Source organism: Xiphophorus hellerii, chromosome 4 (genome assembly GCF_003331165.1).
Source record: "Xiphophorus hellerii strain 12219 chromosome 4, Xiphophorus_hellerii-4.1, whole genome shotgun sequence".
Classification (NCBI taxonomy): Eukaryota; Metazoa; Chordata; class Actinopteri; order Cyprinodontiformes; family Poeciliidae; genus Xiphophorus; species Xiphophorus hellerii.
Genome location: NC_045675.1, coordinates 20,685,470 through 20,708,156, shown reverse-complemented (window position 1 = coordinate 20,708,156; position 22,687 = coordinate 20,685,470). Strand labels below are relative to the sequence as shown.

At 40.9% G+C, this 22,687-nt stretch overlaps 1 protein-coding gene and 1 long non-coding RNA gene across 2 annotated transcripts in view; both read right to left on the bottom strand.

Annotated features, from left to right (window-relative positions):
• Positions 1 to 22,198, bottom strand: part of LOC116718960 (ephrin type-A receptor 6-like) — a 58,778-nt gene extending 36,580 nt beyond the window's left edge. Inside the window, exons 1-2 of the mRNA XM_032561271.1 lie at positions 21,655 to 22,198; positions 6,870 to 6,934 (exon numbers count right to left, since the gene is read on the bottom strand). Of these exons, the coding sequence (XP_032417162.1) occupies positions 6,870 to 6,934; positions 21,655 to 21,823 (234 nt within the window). The 5' untranslated portion in view covers positions 21,824 to 22,198. The remainder of the gene's footprint in view (positions 1 to 6,869; positions 6,935 to 21,654) is intronic.
• Positions 13,137 to 13,802, bottom strand: LOC116718961 (uncharacterized). Its single transcript, XR_004339038.1, has 2 exons — positions 13,612 to 13,802; positions 13,137 to 13,521 (listed from the first exon to the last, which is right to left on the bottom strand). It is a non-coding gene; the product is annotated as an uncharacterized LOC116718961 (long non-coding RNA).
• Positions 22,199 to 22,687: the final 489 nt, after the last annotated feature.

Here is a 22,687-nt window from a genome sequence, read left to right as displayed (position 1 = left end):
TACAAATAATTGAAAGTGTTAGAGAGATTATTAGATTACAGGCGTTAAAAGTGTTGCTGTGACATTAGTAGTGTTACTTTAGCTTTTAATTTGTTCACAAGCAAGAATGAAGCTAATATAACAAAAACTATTTGAGGATGACTGATTGAAGCCTGACATTTTATCAGTCTGTAATGATTTGTACCAATTCATCCAATGATAGATTTTTCATTATTTCAGCTTTACTTTATCTACTTTCATATTCCATATTAAAAAAACATTGTTATTGTTTTTTACAATACCAGGATGCATTTACTGAATAAAATTAAATTTCAAATAGAAATAATAAAACCGAATCGGGCCTCATTGCACAGCTCCCACGTTTTATGTAAGAGGAGCCTATTCTCTCATTTCAGTGCCTCCTTTGGAGAACTTGAAAAGAAAACTGAGGATCTAAAAAGAATTGTTTTGCATATGATCAGCATTAAGTAATTAGAGTTCCATGATGCATACAAACAAGCAAAAATGGTGATTTGTCACTGCATTTGCCCCAGCCTTTGAAAATGTACCCCTGGGATGAAACATGGTTCAGAGCAGATAAAACAAATGCGATGAGTATGAAAGATGAGCTGCAGCTCAGACTCTAAGAAGCGATCAGATCTGCGCTTACTAGTCGCTTTGACTATTAGTAACAAACTCAGCAGACAGTAACACGGATTTTAAGAGCAAGAGGAGAACAAATTAATGTACAGAGGCTCGTAATAAAGTTGGAATAGGATGGTTCAGTACAATATTTTGAGACTTTCATTCCTACAGGTTACTTTGCATTGGTAATGTGATGAAACACTGAAACTTAACTTGTGATTGTTCCATTTGAGTTCATCACAAAACACGAAACTAAGATCAAAACTACCGTAAGGACGCTTTCTGTACCCATGCTTGTGTTGTCTTGTGGTTATTCATTTGAAATATTTTCAAGACCATACTAGATTTATTCATGCTTGCAGCACAGCAATTAATTTTACTGTTTGCATTCATTTTTTGAAGAAGGGTGAAACATAATACAACAGTTAGTCAAAACACATAAGTCTCAGAGAATTAAAAAAAAACTTAAGGGTTCAAAAGTTGAAAATAGAAAAAGCTGTTTTGCGATGCAGCTCGGTTTCCATCATAACTTTGCATTGTTCAGCGTTTTTTTAGTTTTTCAACTTCTGTATAAGACGTACAACCTTGAGACAAAAGTCCTTGGGAACACAGCTTATCGGGCTTTTTTCAAACATTTGATTATTTGTCTATCTGTCATACCTATACAAAGAATTACAGATTGTGTTATGTCGTGACCATGCCAAGTGATGTTTTTGAAAAGCTTATGCATTTCTCAGTCTTGCTCATTGAATTTATAAACCTTGATTTGTTCATGTATAGCACTTATTTGGTTCTGTTTTGTCAATTTTAACATTAAGATGGACTGGCAGAAAAAAGACAATAACTAAACCAACTAGACAAGAATCAAACAGCACATTGTGTGTATACAATAAATCCTAATGTTATACCCAGGACTCCAGAAAGGGCACTTAACATCTTAGGTAACATACACATCTTATATCACCTCCTGAATAACTTTCCTTCAGATTCTCTCCTTGACTTCTTGATGCACAAAGCCACATCATTGTGCAGAGATGTTCAGACATTCCTACAAATACATTTTTTTCTTTCATCATGTTTACCAGCAGTATAAGGTCTATATTCTCAGTTTCTGACGGGTGCCTTTGACAGCCACTGAATTTATTCTGTCTAAAGTTATTAAAGTTCAGACGCAACTTTGTCTCACAGATTCCTAAGGACACTGCTAAGAACCACATCAGACATGAGGGAGACCCATGTGTTCAATGACGCTATGCAACTAAATGTCTCTAGGTTCACAGTCAGGATTTAAGTCGAGGCTGTTGATAAAGTTGTGTTCGTAGTCACAGATGATCAGGCGTTTTTGTTTGTCTCTTGTCAATCACAGAATCCAAAATTTAAAAACCATGATGTATCTAGCAAGAATTAAGTCCTTAAGGTGTGTTTGGATTCCTGTTTTTTTGTGTGTTCCCACATAAATGCTCAGTGGCACAAACTCCTTATCTACCACTGCAGATCTGTCTGCATATCACTGCAGCAGAACGCTAAAATGTTTTGTGCTGTTGAGCTAAAACATGTCTACAGCCATCTTCACCCATCCTCAGATTAACAGTATTGTGGAACATCTTAATCTGCTGTTGTTGCTCTTTAACACAACATCATCAAAGACAACAACAACAACAAGAAGGGGACATAAAGAAACTGGAAAAGTAATTTTAAAAAATTCAACATTTTTGGAGACATTCCTGTAAGGGTTTAAATATTTCATATTAAGACATTTGGATGTTGAGAAAATTAGAGACGCACATATACACACACACCATCCAACCAATAATGCGGACATGCTGCGTTGCTTGAGCAACAAAGGTGGGGGCTCTCATCCCTTTGCAGAGGTTTGAGGTTTTGATTAAAACAAAGCAATTTGTCTTCGTCAGACTAAAGGGAAGAAAGAGAGTAGTTGTTATGGAAATATCATTAAATCTGTGTAGTTTTGATGAATTATTGATTTGATATGAATCTGGGTGGCATCGTGCTGTGCTTTTCTTCAATCACTTAATACTCTTGTTGGTCCCCACTGCAATAAAGTCTGTTTATAGAGAAACAAGTAGATTCGTCCGTAGAGGTGTTTTCACTTTTAAAAGATCTACAAAACATGTTTGTGTTTATTGGTCTTGCTTAATTGATTTATTAAGCTTTTAATAAAAGATTAAAAACACCAACATTTACCCCAAAACTCTCTCTCACACACACATTACTTTGTGTTAGACTATACAGATTGCCAAAAAAAATCACTGCTGTTGCTATGGTTTCTCAGTCCCAGGTGAAATATTTGTAAGAATGAACTTCACAGATTTTTTTTCTGTTTCCCTTTAGGCTTATTATAATATGATACAATCAAATTAGTTTAATCTCTGGATATTTTACTAGCTCTTTCAGTTATGCTTGTACAACATATTAACATTGTCATTGCTTCTATAAAAGCAGATATACAAGTGATAATGTTTGCAGGATGTGTTTGCTTTGCTTTTTAAGCCTGATTTAACATTTTTACTTATATTTAAAGCAATTTTTTATTTTTATACTTGATAACAAAGAGAGTTATGGACTAGACTTGCTGTACCTAAAAGACATGCTTAGTTTAATCTCACATGATTTCAGACATTTTTTGTGTTCTCTTAGTCGTTTATGTTGGATTTTTACTGGTTTTATTTTCTATTTTCTTGTAGTAAAGAGATGCTCTGTTCAAATACAGAGTATGTTTGTGAGTGATGTGCCATATGTCAACATGTCGCTCTGTAGAGGTCTTGTAGTTTGTCCAGTGTCTACTCCACACCTTTTCCATCTGACCACATTAGATTAGCACCATCCCGATCAAAAAATTGTGGTGAATAGGTAAATATAGAAAATGCATGAGTGGTTTTATACTGTCTTACGTGTTCTAATCTAAAGCTTAAGGTATTACTATTAGTTTTTACCTGCACATGCTCAATGCTTCTGTATTTCAGGTGTTTTGAGGAGGAAAAAATAGGCTATTTTCTTGAGGGCATTTAATTGTTTTAATGCTACAAAAATGACCACATAACAAATTCAATTTAGTTTGTTATCAGCCACCTCAAACAAAAAGTGTTCTTTTCTTTTGGAAAAGTTTGTAAAGTCACAAACATGGTTCCAACTTGTCTGTCATCTCAAACTAAAACTGGATTTTTATCTTATCAAGTCTGTCTCCAAAGAGCCTCACCACGCAGAAAAAGATTAACATAGAATAAAGTTAACATGTTGTGGTTAATCCTTGAAGCAAATCTGTCAATGATTATAGTTATTGACCCTTTGCATATGATGTCAATCTTCAGAAAGTGGCCCACTCCACCATGAGGGAAGTCAAAACAACCTATATGTGCATTCACTCCTGTAAAGCTTGTTGGTGGCCTAATACTGCTTTTATTAACTTTATTTCACTGCAGAAATTATAATAGGGTGCTGTGCACTCAGCTACACATTTGGACAATTGTGCACAATTGACTTGTAAAAACTTTTATCATAATCCTTTTGTTGAGGAAATAATATGATTGTTAGCAGCCATCAATCAAAAGGACTGGCAGCCCTTAATGCACATTTGCAGCAAAAGCTTTTCATGAGGTAAAATGATTAACTCTACCTCATCATCATCCAGTCTACAATGTACAAAACAAAGGTAAAAATCTAGAGCTTTGTATACGTTTAAGTCTGTTCCGGTATGAGGGGAAATCAGCATTTTTATGTCAGTGGTATAGATTATGTGGTGTGAATTCAGGTAAAGTTGGCAATTTGATCAAATCAACAAACATGCTATGTTTTATGCTAGGTACTTCCAATTTTTGTAAATATTGCTTTTATGATCTGAACTAAGTGTGCTACTTACACAGACCATTTAATCACGCTGCTAAATACTCTCGTCCCTCACTTCAAATGTGTGTAATTTTGCCGCAATGCGATTAGGTGACATAGCTGCTAAGAGTCTACGCTTTGCATTGCGAAAGTACATCCACATGTTTAGAAAAAAATTACACGTGCATCTTTAAAATTGTACACATTAACCAATTAGGCATGTTCTTTGGTTTTAAAGTAATACTTCAGTGTTGGGAATTCTCTTCTGGACAAAGGGACCTATGTGTTGTCGCCTCTTATGCCGTGCAGCATTATGGACTGTGTGAATACTGCAGGCAGCTGAATTTGGACATTAGCTGATTTACTAGTGAAGTTTACATTCAGCTGGATGCTGTTTCAAGAGAAAAAGTGCAGAGTGAGCCAAAATATATTATTGCTGTTGAAAAATATGTATAGTGAGGTACTCTATGTTTTGACTTTCCACATTTTTTATCTGTAATTGCATGAGAAACTATAACATTCTCTAACAGCAGAGTTTAGTGATAGCTGGAAGTCGTCTCTCTGTCCTGGTTTTGTCACTTTGTGGGAATGTGGGATTGTGCCTTTAGTTCCACACATAAACATTTTGAATGTTTTCACGTATAAAATCACACTCTACTTGTTTGGTACATGCACAGACCAAACACAGGAAGAATTTTTTTGGAATGAACGCATGTAAAATTACACCCCTATTAGTGCTGTAGTATTTCTAGATCATGGGGCAAAAATATTGTGTGCGCTCATATCTTTTGGAAAATCAAGCTTTGTTTAAATAAGTTTTAAATAAAACTGCATTCACCTGACTAATTAGCATGCTCAACATCAAACACCTGGCTATAATTAAGATTTCTATGACATCTACTTACTTTTGTTTCTCTTCCTAATATATTTTCAAGCACATGCTGCTTACACAAATACAAAATATGCTTTAACCAACAATTTTTTATGCCACCACCCTCTAACTTTAGGGGAAGTGAAAACAACGTGCAGTTCTCTAGGGAAACAACAACCAGCTAGTGGTGCAGATACAAGATGACAGCTGGGTCAAAATCAAAACCCAAGAAGCAGAAAACTTCACAAAGCACATCAACTCCGTGGACAGTAGCATCAACTTCACAAGAGAGGATGCCAGGGGAACAGGCTGCCTTTTTGTGCTGCGCTCAGCACATTGCGGACATTCAGGTAAACACCGAAGTTTATAGAAATACACACACACAAGCCATCACCTGCTTTTATACTCCCACTGTCCCCTAAAAATATGAAAGGCTCGGTGGGGAGGCATGAAAACCCCAAAGCCCAAGGCAGAGCATGTCCCAGCTAAGGCACAAGAAGAAGAAAAGGAGCACACCAATTTTAATAAAGCACTTAATATCTGCGGACACCCCACTTGGGACTTCTTCAAGTCAGGCAAGAAATAACACAACACTGCTGCATTTATAACATGGAATCTGCAACACACCTGAACTGAAAGCTCGTGTGCGGCTGCTGCTCTCTTTGCTCACGGTTCACAAAGACATTCAAAAGCCCCACATCCATCCCGGATTCTGAGTCTGCCTTTCCCTCGGGGGAAATTAGTGCTGTTACTCTTCACTCCCTGCTGTCCTGTGCTTCGTGTTCACTTATGCTGAAAAGGTCAGGGCCCAGATTCCAAACACCAGCATGGTATATAGTCTATTTAACAAAGATAAGCTATGTTTCCATTTTAAAAGAACAGCCTTAAAGTCATCCTTTAGCACCGGTGTTAGTGGGGATAGAGACAGTTTTTCACAAGACTCCACTGCTGAAGAAAAAGCATGTTGAAGTTTACGTTAAACTTCAATAAATGTTTGTGACAAAACCTTTGGACAAACCTGTAAAATACAGGAAAAATAACGTCGGGGTCAGATGAGACCAGAATTTAGCTTTTCGGATCTCAGTGTACGCGCCATGTTTAGAGGAGGAATGGCATCACCACAACATATCAATGATAATGTGATATACATTTTCTCTGATGTCTTTTGGCATGTGGAAGTGACAATCTTGAGACCCTAATAGAAGAATAAATAGAGAAATGTAGATTCCTAATATAAAGGTAACAATGATATTGAACCTAGAACACCATTCAAGATCTCCAGATAATTTATAGTAGAAAATACTTTTTTTTAAAATAATAGCTTTAAAATATTTCATATGAGGAAGATTATCCCATGTATTGCTCTAGTCTGTAGCATCGTGTTTGAATCAAGCTTCACGAGACAGAAATTAAATAAATGTTGTACTAATCTTGATTGCCGTATTTATCTTTATATTTTTAAAGATTTTTTCTTGTTCAGTCCAAAGAAAAAAAAAATGATAGAAAAACTCTGAGAGGTAATTTCACTCACCCCATTAACTGGAAACGTCTTCCAATCCAATTCTCCCAGTACTGTTGTGGTGTCCAGTAAAACCACTGTAGATAGAAAAGAGGTGAGGGGAGAAACGCAAAGCAAAATGGGGGAGATGTGTTGGTGGAGCAGAAGAACAACCGAGTAAGAAGAAAAAATGACAGTGGGCAAAGTAAAAGAGAATAGAGTAAGTGCAGGAGAGGTTGTACAGTGAATTTAAGGAAGGGGAGAAATGAAGGTGACAAAAGAGGAAGAGAGCACACAGTAGTTATCAAGCTGTCAATGAGAAGCTTACATAAGCTGCAAAGCTCTTAACAGATTCAACCACCTATGAAATAACAGCTTTCAAGAAAGTCCAGGACAACTCTAACACAGATCTATCCTCTTTCTGGCTGAAGCTTAGAAAATTAGTACTTTCCTTTTCAAAGGTCAAGCTTTTTTTGCAACATATCAAAAACAAACAATACAGAAATAATGGGGAAAGACAGAAGCACTAGAGAGACAATAAAAGTAAAATTAAGAAAATACAGAGGTTTTCACTGTGAAAAATGGAAGCAATTGCAAATAATATAAAAAATAAACACAACCCTTTTACAGCTTTTTCTGGTAGTGAAGAAAAGTGATTAATTTATGTCTAAAATCTGCTCAGGCTGACATTCTGGGATTATACGCTTGCATTAAGCCAGTCTTCACCTGAGCAGGAAGGGTTGTGCATTTAAAAACTAGTAAAGAGAGCTCCAGTGTGTTGACGAGTGGCAGCTTTCACACAGTGAAAAGAAAACAGAATTTGGTTCTGTCACAAAGTGATATTAAACAGCTGTCATTTGTAACAAGTAAAGTACCTCTAGTCTCATCTTTTTTTTCTTAAGGTGGGAAAATGAATTTTGCTCTTTTTGCTACATTAAACACTAACAAAAGACAAACACATGTGAACGAGTCACAATTTCTGTCAGGATTTGGCATAATCTGTCCTAATCAACAAAGAAAGTACAGATGTAGAGTAGTTTCTTCTTTAAAGATAATGTGTTTGTATGTTATGGGTTTTTTTTACCATGTAGTGCCACTGAGAGTTTGAGTTAAAGTGTTACTGCATTAAGAGATGGATTAACACATTTACAATTACAAGCTAATCAAACAAACATATGTTTTTAGTAAATGAAGGTGTCATGATGGTAGTTTTTAACAAGCCCACATGCAGAACACAAGACAGGAGAGGTAGGATCAGTGTTAAATGATTTAATAAAGATCACACAATTATCAGTGAGAATCAGGATGGTCTGGTCCAGGGGCAAAAACAGGGACGGCAACAATGGTTCATTGTTGCTGATGAACAGAGTCTTGGAGGGGAAACCGAGTATGTCCGGGGTCTCGGTTCTTGGTGGGTCCAGGAACAACGGAGGAGTGCGGTGGGCAGCGGACAGGTAGGCACGAGAGCAGCGGGGAGACGGAGGAGTGGTACGGCCGCCAGCCGTGGGGTCCAGGAGATAATTGCCAAAACAACGGAGAGGTAAGTCTGGGAACTCGGGCAACCTGTGGATACTTTCCACGGCGTCACGAGGATGGTTCAAAAGCCAGGAATTCAACCGGGATCTCATCAAAGGATCACCTAAAAGGCAACGGAGTAGATAAAGATAATTACTAGAATGTTCAAGACAACTAGAAACACAGAGACAGGCTCAGGGGGGCTCAGAGGTACCATGACTGGCTAACACTCAGGCGACGCTGGACTGGCGGCCAACTCCTTAAGTCTGCGCCGCTGATGAGGATGATCACGAACAGCTGCGGATAATAATGCACCGCACTCCAGCCGGAACCTGTCGCCATCTGGTGGTAAAAGGTAATAAGGGTGCACAGGAACTCCCACCATGCAGCCAGAACCCCGGAACATAACAGTACCCCCCCCCTCAACGGTCGCCACCTGGCGGCCTAGACGAACTGGAAGGCAACGAGGAACGATAGTCGGAGATAAGGGAAGGGTCCAGGATGGAAGAACCAGAGATCCAGGACCTGTCCTCCGGACCGTAGCCCTCCCAATCGACGAGGTACTGCCAGCCGCGACCTCGCCGACGGGAGTCCACGATCCGACGGACGGTGTATGCAGGATGGCCATCAATGTCACGGGGGGGTGGGGGGGGTGCGGCTGGAGGGCAGAGCGTGCTGGTCTGGACCGGTTTGATCTGGGACACATGGAAGGTGGGGTGGGAGCGGAGGGAGGCGGGCAGACGGAGACGGACAGCCGACGGACTGAGTACGGTTTCAATGGGGAAGGGACCAATGTATCGGGGAGAGAGCTTTCTGGAAATGGATTTGAGCGGAACGTCACGTGAAGAAAGCCAAACCTGTTGACCAGGGACGTATATGGGTGCTGGTCTCCTCTTCCGGTCAGCCAGGCGCTTATTTCTATCCGCAGTGTGGTTGAGGTTACTGATAACAGTGTTCCAGACCTTCCGACAACGGCGGATGTGATGACGGACTGAGGTGACCGAGATATCCTTTTCCTCTGAGGAAAGAAGAGGGGGTTGATAACCAATGGAAGCCTCGAACGGGGACATACCGGTAGCTGCCGAGATGTGGCTGTTGTGAGCGTACTCCACCCAAGGGAGGAATTGGGACCAGTCAGAGGGGTTGGTGGAGGTGAAGCAGCGGAGAGTGGTTTCCAGGTCCTGGTTGAGCCGTTCGGTTTGACCGTTGGTCTGGGGGTGAAAGCCGGAAGAGAGTGAGACAGATGCGTTGAGAGCCGAACAGAAACTTTTCCAAACCTGAGAGACGAACTGAGGACCTCGGTCAGAGAGGATGTCCTGTGGGATGCCATGGAGTCGGAAAACGTGTTTGATCAGAAGTTGAGCGGTTTGAAAAGCCGTGGGCAACTTACGGAGAGGAACGAAGTGGCAGGTCTTGGAGAAACGGTCGACGATGGAGAGGACGGCGGTCATGCCCTTGGAAGGAGGTAGGCCGGTAACAAAATCTATAGATATGTGAGACCATGGTCGTTTGGGGACGGGGAGAGGTTGCAGGAGACCAGATGGAGGTTGGTGAGAGGTCTTATTTCTGGAACAGGTGGTGCAGGCTTGGACATACTCACTGACATCCTTATGGACAGAAGGCCACCAAAACTTGCGGAGGACGAGTGCAATGGTACGGCTTATTCCGGGATGTGCAGAGAATTTTGAGGCATGGATCCAGTGGAGGAAACGGGCTCGGACAGAGACAGGAACATAGAGCTTGTTGGGAGGACAGGTGTCGGGTGCAGGTTCCGTCAACTGAGCTTGAGTAATGATGTCTTCGATCTCCCAGGTAACGGTGGCGACTGTACAACTGGGAGGAAGAATAGGGGCAGGGGCCTTCTCGGAATCATCAGACGAATACAGGCGGGAAAGTGCGTCAGGCTTGATGTTACGGGAACCAGGGCGATATGAGATGGAGAGATTGAATCGAGAGAAAAATAGCGACCAGCGTGACTGGCGTGGGTTGAGCCTCCGGGCAGACTGAAGGTAGGACAAGTTCTTGTGATCGGTCCAGACCAGCACCGGATGCTCCGCTCCCTCCAGCCAATGTCTCCATTCTTCCAGGGCTAATTTCACAGCCAGCAGCTCCCGATCCCCCACATCATAGTTTCTCTCTGGGGGTGATAATCTGCGGGAAAAAAAGGCACATGGGTGAGTTTTATTGTCGCCAGGAGAGATCTGGGATAAGACCGCACCAACTCCGGTGTCCGAGGCGTCGACCTCGACAATGAACTGTCGGGACGGGTCTGGCTGAATCAGGATGGGAGCGTTGGCGAAGAGGGTCTTGAGGCGTGAGAACGCCGCTTCAGCCTCCGGAGTCCAACTAAAAGGGATCTTGGAAGAGGTTAGTGCAGTTAGTGGTAAAGCTGTCTGACTGTAGTTTCTGATAAAACGGCGGTAAAAGTTTGCAAATCCGAGGAAGCGTTGGAGCTGCTTGCGGGTTTCGGGTGCGGGCCATTGCAGTACTGCCTGGATCTTTTCCTCCGTAGGCCGTACCTGTCCGCCCCCTAACATGAAACCCAAGAAAGAAATTGACGGCTTGTGGAACTCACACTTCTCAGCTTTGACAAAGAGTTTGTTCTCGAGCAGTCTTTGGAGAACCATGCGAACGTGGCGTCTGTGTGTCTCTAGAGTCTGCGAATAAATGAGAATGTCATCCAGGTACACGAAAACAAAGATGTTCAGAAAGTCTCTTAAAACATCGTTGACCAGGGCTTGAAAAAATGCAGGCGCATTGGATAAGCCAAAAGGCATCACGCAGTACTCAAAATGGCCAGTAGGTGTCTTAAACGCAGTCTTCCACTCGTCACCCTCGCGTATGCGCAGAAGATGGTAAGCGTTTCGCAGGTCGAGTTTGGAAAAAACTGTAGCACCGTGCACCGGTTCGAAGGCAGATGATAATAATGGCAGGGGATACTTATTCTTAACCGTAATATTGTTTAACCCTCTATAGTCTATGCAGGGCCTCAGAGACCCATCTTTCTTCCCCACAAAAAAAAATCCAGCTCCCAGAGGGGAAGATGAGGTGCGGATTACACCGGCTGCCAAAGACTCCCTTATATATTTGTCCATAGTGTCTCTTTCAGGTCGAGAAATGTTGTATAAGCGACTGGTGGGTAACGGAGCCCCCGGCAGGAGGTCTATGGAACAATCATATGGGCGGTGAGGAGGGAGAGAAAGAGCCTTGGACTTACTGAACACCGGAGCGAGGTCGTGGTATGCAGAGGGGATTGTGGAGAGATCGACCGGGTCCGCCTCCTGAGGCTCAGCCGGCGGAGGACCTGGGGGAACAGCTGAGCGGAGACAAGATGAGTGACACGAAGCGGACCAGGACTCTAGGTGTTTTTCGGTCCAGTTTATTTGTGGGTTGTGAAGTTGTAACCAGTGGAACCCTAAAATTATGGGGGAATTGGCTGATGAGAATACAAAAAATGAAATAAACTCACTGTGGTTACCCGAAATGATGAGGTGGAGTGGTTTGGTTTTATGTGTGATGTGTGGCAGTGTTTTCCCATCTAATGCTGTGACTCGCAGTGGAACAGGTAGTGGTTCGGTCTCTATTTTCATCTGTTTCACCAGGGAGTCGTCGATCAAATCTTGTTCGCAACCAGAGTCGACCAGGGCGGATAAAGAAAATGACTGGGTCTGAATCAAAATGGTTGCGGGCAACAGTAAGCGAGGAGAGTCTTTTTCGCTGGGATGGTCCGCCAACCTCCTCGCTACTACGGGCGGACCGGGAGGTTTAAACGAACCGGACAGTTGGCCAAAAAATGACCCGGGGAACCACAATAAATGCAAAGGCGGGCTGAAATGCGCCGCTGGCGCTCCTCAGGAGTCAGGCGAGTCCGACCTAACTGCATGGGCTCGGGTTCCTGAAAGGCTCGGGGCGGAGAAACTGCCGAGGGAGAAGCGGAGCCACCGAGGTGTCTAAACGGTTGGCTCCTACGACCCCAATCTCTCCTTCGGGACCGGATTCTGTGATCCAGTCGGATGGTCTGGCTAATTAATTCCTCTAGGGTCCTAGGTTCTTCGAAAGTAGCCAGCTCATCCTTAATGTTTTCATTTAACGCGTTATAATATGCGCTCTTAAGCGCGGCTGGGTTCCAGCCTGTTGCTGCAGCCTTGATACGAAAATCAACGGAAAATTCTGCCACAGTTCTATTTCCTTGTTTAATATTCCACAACTCTCTGGAATTAAATGACTGGTCAGCATCTTGGCAAAACACCTGTCTGAACTCTTTTATGAATTCATCAAATGAACAGCCATAGCGTGCTGGATCTGGGAAACGAGCTTCGGCCCATAACAAAGCTTGTCCCGACAATGAGGACAGGACGTATGCTATCTTGGAGCTGTCGTAAGGGAAGCTCCTCGGGGAGTGATTAAACATTATTGAGCATTGAAGGAGAAAACCATTACATTTTCTCCGATCACCTGTGAATCTTTCGGGTGTAGGTGGACGGATCTCAGAAAACGTGGATTGGATCTCCGGAGCTGGGTTTGAAGCTGGAGCGGGATCTGGAGGAGAAGTTTGAGGGGCTGAACCTCGAAGGAATCGGGTTAATTCAGACAGTTGTTGGTTCGTTTCAGTTTGGGTTCTACTTAACTCTCTTAGTGCGTTTTCATGAGTTTGCAATGTAGATTGTTGTTCGGCTAAGGCTCTCCGGATTGCGTCTGCTGGGCTGATTTGTTGGCCTGAGTGTTCTGTCATGATGGTAGTTTTTAACAAGCCCACATGCAGAACACAAGACAGGAGAGGTAGGATCAGTGTTAAATGATTTAATAAAGATCACACAATTATCAGTGAGAATCAGGATGGTCTGGTCCAGGGGCAAAAACAGGGACGGCAACAATGGTTCATTGTTGCTGATGAACAGAGTCTTGGAGGGGAAACCGAGTATGTCCGGGGTCTCGGTTCTTGGTGGGTCCAGGAACAACGGAGGAGTGCGGTGGGCAGCGGACAGGTAGGCACGAGAGCAGCGGGGAGACGGAGGAGTGGTACGGCCGCCAGCCGTGGGGTCCAGGAGATAATTGCCAAAACAACGGAGAGGTAAGTCTGGGAACTCGGGCAACCTGTGGATACTTTCCACGGCGTCACGAGGATGGTTCAAAAGCCAGGAATTCAACCGGGATCTCATCAAAGGATCACCTAAAAGGCAACGGAGTAGATAAAGATAATTACTAGAATGTTCAAGACAACTAGAAACACAGAGACAGGCTCAGGGGGGCTCAGAGGTACCGTGACTGGCTAACACTCAGGCGACGCTGGACTGGCGGCCAACTCCTTAAGTCTGCGCCGCTGATGAGGATGATCACGAACAGCTGCGGATAATAATGCACCGCACTCCAGCCGGAACCTGTCGCCATCTGGTGGTAAAAGGTAATAAGGGTGCACAGGAACTCCCACCATGCAGCCAGAACCCCGGAACATAACAGAAGGTAGGCTACCCTGAAATAAAAAAGCTAACTCCACTAAAGCTTTAAATGTTTTACAAAGAATACATGGTTTTAACCAACTATAGTTATTGTCAAATATCCAAACCTTCTATAAACCTGCCAGCTCTTCACCTTTAAATGAATCTTTAAAACTCATGCAAAACCTCTTTCTAATTACAATGTAAACACCAAGTTGTGACTTAATTCGAATTTACTACAGATAGAAGAGATACAAAGACTTTGGTACAACAGACCAAAGAAAAAATATAAATTAAACACTTAACAGATGATAAATTATAAATTAATATATCATTTTAAGCCATAATGAAGATACTACGCAAAGACTATTAAACAGATTAGATTAAAACATTTAAAAATAAATAACACTCATGTCAAAGTTTGACTGTAGATTGTTTCATGAGATGGAAGAGGCAGAAAAATTTGTCAAACTTGAGAATGAACTAAAAGCAGCGGGTTCCTGCAACATAATCTAATTACACTGGTGATTTTGATTAGAGGAAAACAAAAAAGATGACAAAAATTTTATGCTTAAAGATAAAAAAAAACGCTTATTAATGATATCTGACATTATTTTTATTGATTTCATTGATAACCCATAGCAGGACAATTAGGTGTAGTGTGCTATAATAATAAAAAAGGAGATTGGCTTTGTTTAGCATCTAACAAATCTGTGTGACAGTATTACCCGCCAGTTGGGAAAATTAATCCATTAAATCACACCTGTGGGTGCGCCTTTACCTGCTGTGAGTGCATATTAAAGCCCCACAGCTACAGGCTTACCTTGTGTCTTGCTTTTATTCATGACGCTGTGATCACAAACACGAACATCAGTTGGTGCTCTGGGGTGGCATCATTAACCACCGTACAGCCATGCCAATAATTCATGCCTCTCAAAGCTAATCTGACACGCTGATCATTTCAAAAAGGCACAAACAGCAGAGTCTGATCTCAGTATTAATGCCTGCCGGTGTTTTCGCATGAGCATGTTAACTAGCGTCTGTTCTCTTGAATCCAAACTGGCATGGCGTACATACAAACATAACGCCTGTAGCTGTCTGCACTCTGGTCACGGCTCCGGCATGAGGAGAACCATTATAGGGCCCCTGCTATAAGCCCCCTGAGCCAATTTGATGTGATGAATGTGCAATTTCCTTTGTCTCCCCACAGCCAGTTAATTACAATCTCTATCAATAAAGTATGTCCCACTTCAGTGGTCGACATTATAGACCAAAGAGTCACATCTTCAGATGACCCGTCGCTCCGGTGCACCACAGACTTTGGCAAACCCAGATTCTTTAATGGGGGCCGGGCTGTTTTAAGAACCGCCTAGATAACCAGAGAAGATAAACGCAGTGAGAGACTAAATTAACCACTTTAGTATTTACAGAGACTTCACTTAACCTGAATTCCCTGCTGGTAATTAAGTAGTGAATAATAATAAGATTTCCTTCCCTATGTTGAAAGGAGGACAAAAAGAGAGACAGGGGAGGGAGAGACAGACAGAGAGACACAATCATATTGATTTCTTGACCAAATTAGAACAATCTTTCATAATCAGGAGCAATGTCCCATGACATGTTTGACAGTAGCAAATTTTTCCACTTATTCTCTTTGTACATCCTTTTCCTACTCAAATATATACCAATATACTTGCACAGCAATGCAGTCAGAAAATTATTTAATACAGAAAATATCTATGGAGCCAAGAAATAATGAAGCAAGACTGAAGTGGTACATATAATGCACAGACTTTTTAAAGTGATCACAGACACACATAATACAGCAAGAGGCTAAGTCACGTTAGTTTCTTCTGAGTATTTTATCTGGAAGAATAAGTTTCTGCCACTGTCTCTTCAGAGGTTTACTAAGTGTTTTGGAAACAGTGGTATGCTCAAAAAATCTTTTACTCTTGGACGTACAACAGGATGTACTGGGATGTCCAGTGTGAGCTTGTACTGTAGATTAAATCCTCATAGTCAAAATATTTTCTGATTCACTGGATATTTCATTTTGGTGGTAGTTTGTCAAAGGCCACATATTTTACATTGCCTCTACCTGCCTGTAAATTATCACCCCATTGTCTGTTACTGTTATTAAATCACAACGTGAAACAGTACAAACAGTCCTATGAATTCATATAAAGGCATTTATATAAACAGACTCCCAAGTTTAATTGATTCTGATTGGTTTCACATTTATTCTCCCTAATTTTTACAGCTGGTAATGAACAGAATATAAAAATAAAACATTTTGTGTCTGACCATATAACTTTCAAAATTAACACTGTCTTGCTTCATGTTGTTTTCCAGTAGACATGTTGTATCCTCATAAAGAATCTACATCATGCAGATGATGTATGATGTAAACAGCTAAAGAACAGATCGAGAAAAGTTATCTAAATTGGTTTAATCCCTTATAGATGATTGTCTTGAATTTGTATTCAAACCAACCAGGTGGCATTTATGTATAATGCCTCTTCATGTATATTCTACACATACACATATGCAGAACTTTACCACCATTTAGTGCACACAATTATTACATTACCAATTTGGATACAAATATAAAAACACAATTTTTTATATTTGTATTTTATTGGTGCTATATTCAATTAAGTGTCAACATAATTTAGGATGTGATCAACAAAAAAAACACGATTAGTTTTTGTAATAAGTATAATTAAAGTCTTATACTTATTAAGATAAGTATAAGACTTGTAAGTGGTTAAATTATGAAATATTACATGTGCATTTAAAATGAGCTTAGCTTCATGAGTTTATAAAAATAAACTTTTTTAAAAAGAGCTGACAGGAAGTGATAAATTACAGAAATTCCTTTAACGCATTGTTTTACACAATTAAAAAAACAACAGCCTCTCATGCATTTTATATTTTTTAAACACAACTTTTTTAAGTAAAACAGGTTAAAATAATTTGATCTGTGTTTTGTTTCCTGTTCTGCAGAAAACAAAAGTAATCAATCAAAAAGTATATGTTAATGAGTTTGGAGTGGATGTTTTAACCTCAGCAGTCTACAGATATATAACCGGATTTAGGTTTTTTTTTGTAAATTTAGGAAATACTCTTTACTTTCTAAGCTTAACAGCAAGGGAAACCTAAAACGTTACAAGCCAAGACAAAGGTAATGTTTTGAAAATTTCAAAATCCCCTTATCATTTTATTTTCTGACTGATTAACACAACGCTTATTAAAAGAAAACTCTTTCCCCCAAATCAGCGATGAAGAACATATCTGCAGTGTTTACAGCATCACACCTTTAACCACAAGCTGTAAGGTGAGACTTTATACACATTGAAGGTTTTATTTTTGAGGTGTTAAAACTAACTGAAGTGTAGCAGTTGAACACTGAGCCACAGGCTGAGCCAGAAGGAAAAGTTCACATGTGAAGTGGGTTACACTATTAAGAGACAAACTAAGGACCTGAAGACTTTTTGACTTATGCATCAGGTCTTCAGTTTAATTTATTTTTTATTTAAGGCAACATCTTTTAGTCAGTTAAGCTGTGTACAGTGACTTGCAGAAGTATTCACATTCCTGCACAACGTCACATTTTGGCATGTTGTAACAGCGATCTCCAACTTGTTTCATTGTAATTTGATATAGACCTCAATTTTGAAGTGAAATAAAAAATAAAAATGTAAAAATTGTGTAGTAGGTAAGTATTCAGCCATTTTACTAATAAAATCCAGCACAACCAAATGCTTTCAGATGTCATCTAACTGATAAATACAATCCACCTGCGTCTCACTTAATTACACTCTATTGTTGGAGAACATGGGTAAACATATGGCATCAAGACAAAAGAGCACAACAAGCACACACCCAGGTCAGAGGTCAAGCTGTGACTTAAACAATGTAAGTTTAAAGCAGGTTTAGATGTTCAAACAATATACAAATCTTTGATTATCTCACTGATCAATGTTCAGTCTATAACTTGAAAATGGAAAGAATATAACATATTTGTAAACCTACTTATGCATGATTGTCCACCCAAACCGACAGATTGGGCATTAATTAAAGACATCAAGAGACCAATGGTAACTGGTTGAGCTGCACAGACCTAAAGCTCAGGTGGGAGAATCTGATTGCAGGACAACTATTAGTCATGCAGTTCATAAATATGACCTTTACAGAAGAGAGGCAGGAAGTGAGCCAACGTTGAGAGGAAAGCCGTGACAACGGCCATGTAGGGGAACACATCAAATGTGGGAAAATGGGAACTTGTCAGATTAAAGTTGCTTCTCCATTGTCAAATCTCACTCTAACCAGTTAATGTCTGGTTTGGTCCCAGTTCTGAGCATCTTCGTTATATTCTGTTCCTCACTACTGTGGGCGTGTAATGTCGGCGGGTCGGGATCACGCAGGAGTTTTGGTCTATTAGTTGATGATCTTAGCAGCAACACTCAGCAAACTAAACATTATCAACTTGCCCAAAAGAAGTTCAGTGATGGCTCAAACATAATGAAAACATTTCAGATTAGTTGATTATGTTGCTGTAGATATAAATATATCCAGGCTGCAACACTTTATTGTTTTTCAACATGCAACCTTTGATTTATACAATGTCAAAAGACGTAAACCAATATTCATAAATGAACTTTATTTAAAAGAAAATTCCAAAGAATAGTGTTGTGGAAAAAAAACTATTTTACCAAGAACTGTCAGGTGAAATCCAAACTGCACACCAAACTAATATTATGTAGTTCCTGAGTTTCACACTGGTAGGCGCAAAATTATAAATCTGACAGAAAGTTGGCCGGAGCTGCACAGTTCCTCACTTCTCCGTTGCACGCCTGTTGTTCAGAGAGAAGTGCTGCTTGCAGGGCTTTGAAATCACAGTCATTCTGCTGCAAAAGTTGACGCATTTGTTCCTGGCGCTGCTTAAGATTAAACTCATAATTACGCTCCTCCACACTGAGCAGCTCTCTGATGGCAGATGGCATGTCTGCCAATGCAATGCAGTGGCTGAAATGTTGTTTGTAGTTTGCAGGGACATAAATCAAGGGTCAGTCATCAAATGAAGTTTATTGTCAATCAAGAGCATGTTTTGGTTCGGCATCTCCTAGCCCTGAGGATAGTAATGAATCTGGCTGGGATGGACTGGAACAGAACCGGACCGATTAAAGCTGCTTGAATAGAAAAGCTGCACAAGATTCACGCCAAATGCCATGGGGATAAAGAAACACTAAGCATCAGCTTGAGCTCCAGTCAGTCAGTGAAACATGGTAGTGGCTGCATCATGTCAACCCTTGCAGCAGAGACAGGGGAGTTGGTCTGTGATGTAATCTTGGAAGAGAAAATATATTAGTGTTTAAGTTTATGAAAGACAGTAAAATATGAACCTTTAACATAAAGTCAGAGCAACGATTGAAGGCTTTAGATAACACCATAACTATGTGATAAAATAAGACAGAAGTTCTAGACCTACATGAACTCTTCATCCAGTTTGACTGAAACTGAGCTGTAAAAGACAAAGATTTGTGTTTGTTAAAATGCTAACCTGGCAGAGACAAACCCCAAAAGAACTGAACCTATAAGGAAAAGGTGATTCTACAAAGGATTAACACAAGAGTGGACCAATCATAGACCACACTAATTACAGGTCTTTGTTGGTCTTTCACATACAATCTCAATAAAATAAAGTGAAGTGTTCTAATAAAATGTGAAAAAGTTTAAAAGGAGTGAATTTCAAGACACTGGGTCCCTCAGGAGCCTTTCAGAGTCATCGCAGATGCCTATTTTCTGCGTCATAAACCCAAAAAATCAGAAATAGGGGAAATCCATGAATAAAATGCTAACCTTTAGAAACAGAAGATGTTAATTACTATCATGTAAAAATGAATTAGAGATGACTGCAGCGTTGTTCTGCAAATGTAAAAGAGAATGACTGAAAGGGCTTAGAACATGAAAGGTTGAGCGTCTTAGCTGAAATACGTTTGTCGTTAACAAAATAACAATGCAAAAATCTTGTGTTGTGGCTATGCAGCCTTTTTTTTAATCTTATACCGAAATGCGTGGAGTGCTGTAGAGGGGAAATGAACTTTGGGTCAACATGTATGAATAACAATGAGGTCTACCAATGTTTAAGGCCAGAACCTTGGGCTTTTAGACAACGTCGTTTAAACACAAAGACACTCAGAACCATTCCCGCTGACAAAATGCTTTTTAAGAGTCCATTTGCAGTACAATGCAAAAACACGGCGAAAAGCCCTTAGAACAGGTAGGTGACTTGAGCAGACCAGTACGTAAATTCTTAATGGATCTGTTGCATAACTATAAAAAACTGCTTTTCTGTGGTTTGGCATTACGGAGACTTGATTAATGAAAACACAAACTTTTTAGCCAGAATATGCTGCGTTAGATCATGCTTTTATAGCCAATATTTCAAATGTGCAGAAGCAAAGGGATGTATGACCTATTTATACTGGTTTGACATAATAACATAAACTCCAGAAATGAGTGTGTTTTCAAATGTCCCATCTTGACCTTGAAGTAGGCTGCTATTATTACAAAGACAATTTCAGGTTCAACATTTATTTATACACGGTAAAACCACCTAAAGTGTTCCTGACCTCAAAAATCTAAACCACCTATAAATAACCGGTTATATAAAAACAAATGATTCTCCTCCCTCAACTCCTCAAATCACGAGGAGGAAATCGCATTCATTACAAAGCTAAGTGGCACATATTGACTCTTTCTCACTTCATTTTAAACATCTCACGTTGTCTTTTTTTTTTTTTTTTCCAAGTTTCCCCTGAGTGTACCTGCTCTTCTTCCAACCTGTCACCGGCAGACAGGCGTCCTGGTGGGAAAATACACATACACTCACAAGAAAAAAAGAAAACAAGTAAAAGAGACTTTGACATTTGGCTGTAGTGAGAAGGCTCATGTCGTCTTGGAAAATGTGTGTCCTAAAAATTAAGCATTCAAAGGAGGAATGCTGAACTCACCCTCGCAAATGTGCAAAGTGGAAGATGTCGAGAACAGATTACATTACGGCAACTTTTTTTGCCCGTGTGACGCTGCGGATGAGGAGGGATAACATTATTATGTCCTGTGTTTCTCATGCATATGCAGCTGCACAAGCTACATCCAAGAGACAGCAGGGGAGGCGGGTGAGAGATTGCTCAAGTGAATTTTGTCAAAAGTAGGCAAACATAAAGAAGTAAAAACAGAGTCAGATGGTGTGTCTTCATGTATGAGCAATCCTCTTCAGACTGGGAGAAACCTCTGATATTTTTATTCTCTCTATGAACTCATCAGGAGGAAGACAGATGCACCTCCACAGCACCAGCTGACAGAGTTTGCCAGAGGCTTACATCTACTGTAGCATTCAGTGGCCCCTATTGCAGTGGGGATGTTTACTGCTCTCAGACTGTGGAGGTGAAGGAGTACGTCTGATTTGATTATTCTGATAATGTATCAGTGTTTTTACATTATCCTGGTCTATTTTGTGAGCTGAGACTGTAATTGCTTTTTTGTTTGTTTGTTTATTAATTCCTGGAAAATACTACAAAAAATACATAAAATAAAACTGAGATACACCGAAATTAGACAAACATTGCATTTAATAATAACAAAGCACGTGTTCCACCAGGGTGCAGATATTTGTATTTCTGCGGCACTCCATGCTTTGTTGCGTGACAGAGTCCCGATTCGTGATCGAGCTTGATCAACAAACTGTAGTCTGCTTCTATTTTGACGTGTCTGCGCATAGTTGAAAAGTCTTTAATTACTTTAAATGGTTACATCTGGCTTACAGCCTCGCTCTGAGTGCGCTGTTGTTGCACGGCACCACTCACCTTGGTTAGAGGCTCCCGGGTCCGCCAGGACACTTTTAAGCAGGAGGAGAAACACGCAGTATTTCCCAGCGGAGCGCATCGTTGAGTCAGACACAAGCGCGCTTTGAACTACACCGTCGCACAATCTCCCGAATAGATCCACGAAATGAAAAGTTGATGGGGGTTTCATAAAGAGCGGGGTGAAAATAGCTTTCCAATATCCAGAGTCGGGAAGTCACGGCTGAATCCACAGGACTTGTCTTCTTCTTCTTCTTCTTCTTCTGTCGGGCATCCCGGATTCCCCTGACAAATGACCCCCCCCCCCCCAAAAAAATAAGTGCAAAAATGGCTGCTTGAGTTGCAGTAAGTTATAAAAACAGATCAATTTAAACCTAAGAAAAACACTCTAGAGTTGATGTCAACAAAGGCTATGAAGAGTCACTTTACTAATTTGGTTTTTATTATTATTATTTCAAAATATGTTATAAATTGGAAGACATGAGGAGGGAAAAATCCGGACTTTCCGCCTCACTTTCGGCCAGTGCATCCCTCGCTGTGGCTCTGTATCAATTCTTGCATCTCTCTCTCTTTCTCTCTCTCTTTCTCTCACTCTCTTTATTTCTCTCTCTCTCTCTCCCTCTCTCTTCTCAGGATGGGAGAAATGCTCCTGCGCAGGCTAACAACTCGTCCCCCCTCCCTCTACCCCTCACTCCACAGCCAGAGATTCTGGAGCCAAGTCCAGACGTGCAAAAATAATTTGTCCTTAGCGATATTTCTCACTGTTCGTCGCTGAAAACGCGTTGTTTCCATCAGACGGAAAGTCTGCGGGGTTATTGATTTGAGCAGGGCACAGCGGCTGCAGAGATGAAGGAGGGGGGGTGGGGAAATATGAAGCCGTTATTACACTGACATATCAAGCCTGTGTTCTGGGTTTTACCTGCATTGAATTATGTTGTAGGAATAGTAATGTGTCTGGGGCACTTTCTATTTGTGGTGGTGGAAGAGGAAGGGAGGCAGACGAGGCAGATGGGTTGCAACTAATTCGACGGTGGGT